Source organism: Mytilus edulis, unplaced genomic scaffold, assembly GCF_963676685.1.
Source record: "Mytilus edulis unplaced genomic scaffold, xbMytEdul2.2 SCAFFOLD_939, whole genome shotgun sequence".
NCBI lineage: Eukaryota > Metazoa > Mollusca > Bivalvia > Mytilida > Mytilidae > Mytilus > Mytilus edulis.
The window spans coordinates 1-11,022 of record NW_027266970.1 but is presented as its reverse complement, the minus strand read 5'-3'; the positions used below and the strand labels follow the sequence as shown (position 1 = coordinate 11,022).

Below are 11,022 nucleotides of genomic sequence, written 5' to 3'. Positions count from 1 at the left end.
TTACATCCATTTCTGAATCATGAAAATAAGGTCAAGGACAATGGACTTGTGACAGACAGAAACTTTGTAAAATAAAACATCTGCATACAAGGAATGAAACATCCAGAAACTTCTTTGTGAAATATAAAGTTTTATAAAAATAGTTTATATGTCGTCAATGCCAGATAATAAACCCTGTCTCACTATCTACATTTTTTTTTGGACAGGTACAACAAAATCATAACAAATGGACTTCAATTGAAAATTTTCAGGCCAAACAAAAATAAATCAGTTTTAAAATCAATCATTTCCGATTTTATTCATCTTGCATTCACATAAAATTCAGTAAACAAAATTTTATAGAATGTTTCAACAGTTTTACAAAATGTTAGCACATTCCTCAAACAAAATATAAATATCTACCAACAAAAACAAAAACATATGCACAACAAACATGTGTGTTAAACATATTGCACATTTCCATTTTAATCTGGGTCTTCATCTTATATCAAAGTACTTCTGCAAGTCAATGAACTTTAAAACATTCTAATCTTCAAGGCTACAAACTTTCACTGATGAAATTGGTCAACAAATATTTGATAGTTGAAATTTGTTTGTTGTAGCTGTAGCCTACTTCATATGCATGTGTATCTTTCCAATTGTCAATAAACAAACAGATTTTCTTGAAATACCAGTGTTCAATATAATGTTATCCTCTATATTTAGAATAATTGATGAAGTGTCAGAATCAGAAAGAAAAAGTTGTCTTCAAGAAATTATTGACTTTTTCAAAACCTGGCACTGGGAAAATAAAAAAAAAATTTGGTCTAAGCTGAGATATATAACACAAAAATTATGACATTTTAACTACATGCCAAGACTTGAAATGCACATGCTTATGAATAAGTATCTATATTGCATTCTGACATTAATTCACAATACTTGTCAGTGATAATTTGATGTCAGAAGGATTTTACGTTGTTGTCTCATTGATATATTCACCCCAGCATCTGTTACTCTTCTTTTCATTCATTTTCCAATGTTTAATGTATTACAAGGTTTAAAACGAAAATGTGCAAAATGTTTCCAACAATACTTAAAAAATAGAAGACTGCCATTTCTCAGGCATACATACTGCAGTAATAAATTAATTATACTACTCTACTATAACAATATAAACATTAACAAGGCTTCTTATCTAACATTGGTGTTCAAGGGTTGGAGAGCAGTACTAATTATACTTTTTAAATTGTACTTGGTTTATGTTGTATTATAAAATATCCTGAAATCTGATATTACTTCACTGTTAATTCATTTTCAAAAATAAAAAGAATGTTACGATATCACATTGAATGAAATGTGAAATCAAATGGGTATTGATTTTAGTTCTGAACTGAGTGAAGGTGTGTTAATTTACATGCATCATTCTACACACTATAAAACTAAATAAAATAATATAAACTTTCATCTATAGAAAAAATACATTTTCTGATATTCTTAATACATGTATGACAATGCATTTACTCTTACAGCTACAGATTTTTTTTCATTTATTAACAAAAATATCTTCATTTAGCGCTACATAAAATCAAGCCATTCATTAGTTAGAGACCAGTCTCTATCTACATTTAACAAAATGGTACACTCTTTGTATCAACACAACACTCTATAAATGACTTAGAAAAAAATCACAATTAATCAAGCTATAAAAAGAGGAACAATGTTATTTTTCTAAAATACAAGATACCATATAAAGTAGGAATAGGATTTCAAATTCTGTAAATATGAACTTATTCTTATTCTGCTGTCTGTTTGTTTATATCATGTAACAGAAGACCATTATTCACATATTTGGAGTTTTCTAGAATAGAACTGAAATTATTCTCACAGTTAATGATTTAGTACACATGTAAGTTTTCTATGGTATATTAGTCGTTGAGCACTAATTCTATGTGTAAACATATACTTTATATATACATAGTGAACATGGTGAATATCCAGAATTCCTTTTTTTCACAATAGTTCCTAACATCTAATTCATTTAAAGCTGTCTATTATCAGTCTCATGAATAAATAAAGACATAAACACTGTTGTCATTGATATGAACACATAAGGAGATTTCACAAACTTCACAGAAGTCTAACATTGAACACATGTTATCATGAAGTCCGTCTATTTGCAGGTCGTTTTATGGATTTAAATATTTGTCTTGCCAGCTCTGTCATTAACAACTGGTCTTCTGTTTTACCGCAAGCAATACGTTCATAGGCAGCATTAAGCTGAAAAAAAGTTCATGAAATTCTAGTTATATTATCAGTTTTAATCAATTCTTAAAGTTTACTGATAGCCATTACACTGAAGTGGAGCATTCTATTTTTTACAGTTTATAATTTGATTTTGTTGCCTACAGTAAAACAATTTTTGTATGTTTATTGGTTTTTATTGGTGCGGTTCATTAGTCAAAGTGTTTGTTTCCTGTTGGTTTTCCCGTTTGAATGGTTTTACACTAGTCATTTTTGGGGCCATTTATAGTTTGCTGATCCGTGTTAGTCCAGGCTCAGTGTTGAAGACCGTACTTTAACCTTTAATGGTTTACTTTTACAAATTGTGACTTGGTTGGAGAGTTGTCTCATTGGCACTCGTGACACATCTTCTTATATCTATAACAATCTTACAATTACCTGCATGACAAATCAGTAAACATTTACTTTACCTGGCAAGTCATTTTGAACATACCTTTGCAACTTGTTTAATGTCTTTTACTTCATTTTCCTGGAATGTTATTCTTTTACTAGACTTAAACCTCTGCAATGGTAAAGATAAAATATGTGATTCATAATTACTTTCATAAATAATAGTGGTACAAGAGGCTGTCACAACGACAGCAAACCGGATTTATTAATATTTATTTGTGTCCTGGCAATATCACAAGAACCATTACTGATGAATGGTGAAAGTGAAAATCGTCAATATCAAATTTGGCCTCCATTTTGTCATCAGTATCAACATATTAAAATTTGAAATCTTAGATTGAATGGTTCATGAGTAAATGCAACAACGTGAATGGAAACACCATTTTACAATCTTTCAAGAACCATAACGCCTGAACGGTAAAAGTCAAAATCGTCATTATTGAACTTGACCTCTATTTTGTCATCAGTAACAACATATAAAAATTTCAAAAGCTTTGGTTGAATGGTTCATGATAAAATGCACGGACACGACTGGAAACACCATTTTTCAATCTTTCAAGAACCATAACTCCTGAACGGTAAAAGTCAAAATCGTCATTATTTAACTTGACCTCCATTTTGTCATCAGTAACAACATATTAAAATTTGGGAAGCTTTGGTAGAACAGTTCATGCGTAAATGCACGGACACGACTGAAAACTCCATTTTTCAATCTTTCAAGAACCATAACTCCTGAACGGTAAAAGTCAAAATCGCCATTATTGAACTTGACCTTCATTTAGTTGTCATTAACAACATATTAAAATTTTAAAAGCTTTGGCCGAACGGTTCATGAGTTAATGCACGGACAACATTTGATTGCCGCCCGCCCGACCGCCCGACCGCCCGACCGCCCGGCCGCCCGGCCGCCCGCCGAGCATCCCCAAATCAATAACCGACATTTTTGTCACAAAAATCCGGTTAAAAATGTAAGAGTACACCTGAACTGTCAAACAAAATCATTGGTTATCTAAAGACAACATTTTCTTTTCATCTAGAATATGCCATCATAAAGCTGTTAACTTAACTAACATATGTAATAGGTTTCAAGTTGATTACATGGTAATCTGCCTATAACCAAAACTTAAATCAGATACAGGACAGACAGATGCAGACTTGAAAACAATGCACTGTACTTATGTAGGCAGGGTATAAAAATATGTGACCTTATCTTATTGCATAATGTAAGTCTCTTCCTAAATCCATCTCTTCACCAAATTATATTTCAGATATGTTTCATATAAAAGGATGTGTTTGCATAAGGTATCCAAGGTTTGTGGTATGCAAAAATTTAAGTACTCCAACTTTATGTCCCCATTCAAATGCATTGATTTGCCAAAAAAAAAGGGGGGGGGGGGGTTCCAACCCCTGGATCCGCTTAGGGATTCATACCCTAATCTTTATTGGTATCACATACTAAGAATCTTTGTAGAATTTAGCACAGTTGTTTAGTACAATGAAGTCTTCCTACCTTTACTTCCTTCTTCTCATCATCTTTTTGCTGATTGAACACATCATCCATGACTTCTTCTGCTAAGGTGTCCTTGATAATGGACGGAGGCGAGAATAAAATGCTGGTATCACCAAGTAAAGATTTACTCTATAAATGAAAAAAAACAGAAATTAGAAAAATTCCAAACAAGCATGACATCAATTTCCCTTATCAATCAGAAATTATTTTGTACAATAAGTCCAGGACTAAGGTCATTTTAATTTGAATTTCAGAACTTGTTCTATCTTGTTGATAATAAAATATAACAAAATGATTTTAAGAAATTCACAGCTTCTGATTGATACTAAATGAAGTTATTTGCATACCAACTTACCTTAAAACCTATTATATTATTGTATAAAATACACATTTTAAACCAAGTCAAAACTGTAAAATAATTTTTATATGGAACAATACTCACTGGTGTTTCTGGAGACATGATCATAGACTCTGAGAAGTTCATGTCAGACGCTGACCATTTGTTTGCCAATGACTGTCTAGCCTTCTTAGCAGCACCCTACAATACAACATGTCATGTGATTCATGTTTAAATTGTATTAATTTCAGTATGTAAACTAAAGCAAATAAACTTATTTCTTGGATTTTGTCATGATCTGAATGTGAACACTTTCTCCAAAGTATGTCATTTTTGGACGTGGTTAATAGCACCTGGTGATCATACATAGCATAACCAGGTATGATTTAATGGGGCCTTCTTCAGAAGCAGACTGATGGATTAAAAGTGGCATTCTTTTTATGCAGTGTCTGAAAGTTATAACGCATCTGGTTATATTCATTTATGGATAATTTTTATCCATTTAGTTTTAAAAAATCGGGTGGAATTTTATCAAACGCACTAATATTTATTCAGCTGATTTTGTATGTTTGTGTTCTGTTAAATATTGTTTTATCATTACTTTCTCTCTTTATTTCACATAATTTATTTTACTTTTCTCTGGTTGCAAAATGTCAGTTTGAATAACATGTTCCTTTCCTTGAGAACATTTGTTACTTTCCTCTTTATGTGACATTCCATGTCAAAATTGACATAAACTTACTCAATCTTAATTATTTACCTTTTGTTTTCTCTCTCTTGGTGTGACATACATTGTCATAGTTGACATATCAGCATCATAGCCTGTATCTTCTTTCATCATCTCATCAATGTCTTTCTCAATCTGACCAGGACTCTAAAATATAAGATATTTCAACCTTTAAGTATAATTCATTGGCATAGAGCATATAAAAATTAGTGATCAGACTTCCACATGTGTATAGATATTTTTACTTGAAATTAAAATTGATCATGTCTTATTACTGATTTTTTTAAATTCAGAAATGGTAAATTCAATATATTTCCTTAACTTTTGTGGAATTGTACACGTTAACACTATTACAACACATTAATACTAGACAATCATTTTTTGTAAATTAACCAAAATATATTAAAAGTTTAACAGCTTCTTTATTTAGAATTTAGCCATATCTAAAAAAAATTAGACAAAATATCTGCAATTTCATACACTACTTGTCACATGTGATTATAAAATGATAAACCCAAAGAATTGTCCAATACAATAAATAAAATAGGTTTACAAGGCCACTTTGATATTCTAAAAATTTATAGAAATTTCTAACTTCTAAATTGTGGATGATTTTAAAATCGTAGTGCATCTTCTCCCAAACAAATCCCATAAATGTTAAAAATGTGTTACTAATTTAGAAACAGGATTTAAAACATGTTTATATAATTGAAACAATATCATGTAGTCAACTTACAACATCTTGCAAGACTTTAGATTTCTTTTCAATCTCTGCCAATGCTGTTTTGAATGGAGTTGGGGTCCTAGGTGTGGCATCTAAAATGGTTCTTCTAATACATGGAGTATTCAAAGTAGATCTACAAAAATTAAATTAACACAATTTGTTACTTTGTTAAGTGTTATGCTTCTATTTTACAAAGTAAATAGTGAATGGCCAAGTAAAAATGAAAACAGATGCCTCTATTTATATAAAAAAAAAGTCCTTGAGCTCTTCTTTATTTTCAAGTTAATGTGGAAATTTCACAATCCAAGCTATTGTGGATTCGTTAATATTCGTTGATTTCATGGGTACAGGGGAACCACAAATTTAAATATTCAAAGAGTTACAAATTTTCAAATGGAATGGATGCAGACTTTGCCAAAACCACGAATTTAAATATCTACGAATATGCAAGTTTTTCTCAATCCACGAAAATTGGTACACACGAAAATAAATGAATCCACAGTATGTTACTGTTTAACTTATCCAGATAATCATAAACAATGCATACTCTGTATTTCCAAATGTAAGGCACTTAAGCAACTGCTATTTTTTCTGTTTTTCTTAAAATTTGTCAGTGTTCTTTTTTTTTTTTTAAATGGTCATATTTAATAATCCTTACAATAATAAACTCTTCTTTGTTATTTTGTGAGGATGTATATTGCAACTTTTCATTAACTTTATATGTTATCTTACAATCAGTTTTATTTAGTAGTGTATTAAGTGTAGCTTAATAAAAGACTTTAGCTTGAGGTTGCTAATATAAATGTAACAACATGTTTTTATACATATATATGTGCGTGATATTTTAAAGATACAATTTTATGGTAAACAGGAAGAAGATAATCATTTTAAAGACTGATAACATATTACACAGCATAGCATAACAAGATGGAGCTTGGTGCCATTTATCAAGAAGTTATGATTTGTAGCTGCTGACAAAAATATGGTACTGACAGAAATGTATATGAAGCAAAAGTAAACATATTGGGTAACTATATAACAAGGTATGTTTCACAAGAGTTTACAAATTCATACAGTTGAATAATCTTACATGTCAGAAAGCTTGGTAATTGGTGTATTGAGTGATATATTTGGTGTAGGCATAGCTACATACAGTTGAATAATCTTACATGTCAGAAAGCTTGGTAATTGGTGTATTGAGTGATATATTTAGTGTAGGCATAGCTAAATACAGTTGAATAATCTTACCTGTTAGAAAGCTTTGTAATTGGTGTATTGAGTGATATATTTGGAGTAGGCATAGCTACATACAGTTGAATAATCTTACCTGTCAGAAAGCTTGGTAATTGGTGTATTGAGTGATGTATTTGGTGTAGGCGTAGCTAAATTAGGATTGCTACAGACAGGCGTGGATGTCAGTTTCCAAAGTGTACTTCTGGACTGTTTAAAAATTGTGATGGAGAAAATGGCAGGTTTTTAATTGGAGTACCAGTTGGAGTGACTGGTTCCTTTTTAAATTCCACTTGGGTTTCAGTAGATATATCTGGACACTGGTTCTCTATGTCATCCTTTATTGGTTGTTTGTAGGTTCCCTGTTTACTTTTCTGCCAATTGTCTGAATCAGTAGATGAGTTAACTGGACAAGACTGGATCAGCTAAAGAACAAATATTTCAATACAACATTTAACTTTATATGTTCACATATAGATTCTACAACTGCATCAAGTGTGATACGATATTTATCCACCTGAGACATTAAATTTTCAAATTTAAAATCCAAGGCTCGCCAAACTTTTTAAATATTTAAAATTTAACTGTCCAGAGAGGATAATTATCGTATTGTACGAGATTTGGTAGTGGAATGTTTCTCTAATGATTTTTAGACGATATGCAAACAATCTTTAGCCGTCTTTTCTATAAAACCAGGGTTAATGCATCATTTTCTACTTAACATAAGAAAATGCCTGTACCAAGTCAGGAATATGACTGACATTTGATGTGTTTTTATTGTTCTGCTTCCTTTGAAATCATTTTTTTGTATAACATATTGCAAATAAAGTTTTGTTTTAAGATGTTTATGTGAAACAATATTCTTTTTTACCTGTAGGGACTATTGATGATATAGAGTAAAGGGTATAAAATTCATATCATATCGTCCTTTTTCTTTTCCAAAGAATACCTGTATTAAAGGACTTGTAATATAAAATAGTAAAGGGTATATTTTTTATTATTCCACCTTTCTTTTCCTCTTCCTAAGAATAGCAGGTGGACTAGTAAATCTAGATACAGCTGGAGAACTGATTGGTATCAGACAACCAGGACTTCTTAACTTCTGAATAGCTTTACCATTAAATCTATACTCTGAAATAATAAAATTATATTTATACTTAGTTTAGCATTCAAACAAACTGTAAATTCAGAAATTATTGCGTGCAATTACCTTTGCGATTTTGTCATTATAGAATTAAATGCGAGATTAATTTTTACGATTTCAACGAAAATCCTGTTTAATTCATATAAAATATTTTAAAATGCGAGTTTGAATCATTGCGTTTTATACAACTCTGTAGCATTTTTCACAATAATAAATACCTGGCAATAATTTCTGAATTTACAGTATGCAACACAGAAACTGTAATCATATAGATCATTACACAAGGAGATTCAGTTAATAATTCCACATTTGAAAAAAAGATTTAACAAATTGACAAATTTAAGTGTTTGTACTTTTTAAAACTGTAGCCTTATGGTTTCAGATAATATTGAAGTGTATAACTGATAATTTTTTGTATCTAAAATAGATAAACATGATAAAAATTCGTAAGGGTTCCACGGAACCCAGTGTCTCGCCTACGTTTGCTGTTAATCGCAGACTCAACAAAAATGAGGAAAAACATCAATAAAAATTTCCCTCTTGATACTGTCTTTTGATTGAAAGAAGCTTCCAAGTTTGGTAAAAAATCCAGGATAGTTTATGAATCTAATAAATGTTTTATAAACTTTTAACTGCAGACTGTATGTAATGTTAACTGGAAGAAAAACTAAGTCCATTTATAAGTAAAATACGGAAAAAGTGATTTCTTTTTTTTTACAAAATTTACTTCTGAATAATATCTTATGATCAGAAACAAGCTTTTGTCTAAGTTTGGTACAAATCCAGGATAGTTTAAGAACATTATAAAAATTTTAAAAACTTAACCACAGAGTGAATGTTTTGTTTCTGGCAAAAAAACTAAGTCCATTTATAAGTAAAATATACGGAAAAATGGAAATTTATTTTTACAAATTTTTTTTCTTGATACTATCTTATGATCATAAACAAGCTTCTGTCCAAGTTTGGTACAAATCAAGGATAGTTTATGAAAGTTATTAAAATTTTAAAAACTTTAACCACAGAGTGAATGTAATGTTTCCTCGCAGAAAAACTAAGTCCATTTATAAGTAAAATACGGAAAAATGGAATTTTATTTTTACAAAATTTACTTCTGGATACTTTCTTATGATCATAAACAAGCTTCTGTCCAAGTTTGGTAGAAATTCAGTATAGTTTAAGAAAGTTATTAAAATTTCAAAAACTTTAACCACAGAGTGAATATTTGTGGACGCCGCCGCCGCTGACGACGACGGAATGTAGGATCGGTTAGTCTCGCTTTTTCGACTAAAGTCGAAGGCTCGACAAAAATGTCTTCCTTACAATCTTTATGTCCTTATTTAACCTCAACTTTTCTCTCCTTTTTTTTTAAAATCCATTGACATCTGACGAGCAACTTTTGTATCAAAATATTCTGGCTTGTAGTTCCTATTCCTTTGTTTTGTATTTAAAGGTTAACATTTTAATTTATGGTGGTACTTTAAGATCAATTCTTTATATTTTTTTATGTTGACTATAGTAGAAATACTTCATGAACAGAAATATTTTTCTTAACCCTAACAAGAATGTGTTCATAGTACCAGGATGCCCCACTCGCACTATCATTTTCTATGATCCTTGGACCGTAAAAATTAGAGTCAAAACTAATATTAAAATTAGAAATTCATATCATTGGGAACATGCATACTAAGTTTCAAGTTGATTGGACTAACAACTTCATCAAAAACTACCATGACCAAAATCTTAAAATGGGACAGACGAACAAGCGAAAGGACGAACAGACTGGAAAACATAATGCCTCTCTACTATCTTATGTGGGGCATAAAACAATTTGTAATGATCTGTGAACACCACTATGGCTAAACGATTTTAATTTGGTGTTCAGAGCTGTCCCTTATCAGGGAAATGCAATGACCCCAAAGTATATATAAAGATAAATACAGCAAGATTTATACCTTTAGAATGAAGAGATGTAAATTTTGCTGAATATCTAGTCTGCTGTGTTGTTCCTTGAACAAATTCTATTGACGATAATCCACTCAATCCTGCACTCTTTGAGTCGTAATTTCTACAAAACAAAAATCACATTATAAAATAACAAAAGAATTTAAGCCTATAGTTAGTATATATCTTTTTTCGGGAAATGAAAACAAGATGTTTCTTTTTCTTTTCAATAAGAAGTAAAACAGATTAAGCACCTAAAAAGTGATATTTGAATTGAAATGTATCATTAAAAAGATGGGAAAATTGCTTTCATTATACTGTGTGCAATTACCTTAACCATCTCTTTCATAAGAGATATATTTCAGTTCAATTTATCACTTATGTTGATCTTTTACTAATACTTAAAATATCTTCATGCTAAATATTTCGTATTCCTATCTGATAAATTTTAATTTTCTGTGCTGTGAATGCAAAATGTAATGTAAGTGAAGATTTAAATATTCTGATCTTTAATTTGAATATTTACAACATTATGATGATTTTTATGACATACTGAACAGTTACTACTGCCTCTGAGTTATGCTGATTTGGAAACAGTTTTACTGGATGAATCCCCTGCATGTTAACCACACTACTGGGTGTATATGGGTAGGTATATAAAACTGGTCTCTTCTCTAAATCTTCTTCATATTTTCTTTTCATAGTAGAATTCCAATGGTTCTTTATAGCATTGTCT

General features: G+C 30.5%; 1 protein-coding gene across 2 annotated transcripts; it reads right to left on the bottom strand.

Moving 5' to 3' along the window:
* Nucleotides 1-271: 271 nt before the first annotated feature.
* On the bottom strand, nt 272-11,016 carry LOC139504666 (myb protein-like). Of its 2 annotated transcripts, XR_011659334.1 has the most exons (10): nt 10,840-11,016; nt 10,298-10,410; nt 8,208-8,332; nt 7,299-7,626; nt 5,984-6,104; nt 5,281-5,394; nt 4,626-4,721; nt 4,184-4,312; nt 2,717-2,785; nt 272-2,259 (listed from the first exon to the last, which is right to left on the bottom strand). XR_011659334.1 is itself a non-coding variant. In XM_071294705.1 (7 exons), the coding sequence occupies exons 3-7, from the start codon at nt 5,359-5,361 to the stop codon at nt 2,140-2,142; spliced, it is 495 nt and encodes a 164-aa protein (XP_071150806.1). In that variant the 5' UTR covers nt 5,362-5,394; nt 5,984-6,104; nt 7,299-7,536; the 3' UTR covers nt 272-2,139. The 2 variants fall into 2 exon arrangements, 1 of the variants encoding a protein (XP_071150806.1); XM_071294705.1 differs by lacking the exons at nt 8,208-8,332; nt 10,298-10,410; nt 10,840-11,016 and having other exon boundaries at nt 7,299-7,536.
* Nucleotides 11,017-11,022: the final 6 nt, after the last annotated feature.

Bases quoted from the DNA above. Each gene is read 5' to 3' on its own strand.
- LOC139504666 (XM_071294705.1), bottom strand. From the start codon at position 5,361: ATGATGAAAGAAGATACAGGCTATGATGCTGATATGTCAACTATGACA. The intron at 4,722-5,280 runs GTAAATAATTAA...GTTGTATTGTAG, and splicing joins CAAGAGAGAGAAAACAAAAG to GGTGCTGCTAAGAAGGCTAG. The intron at 2,260-2,716 runs GTATGTTCAAAA...ACTTTTTTTCAG, and splicing joins ACATTAAACAAGTTGCAAAG to CTTAATGCTGCCTATGAACG.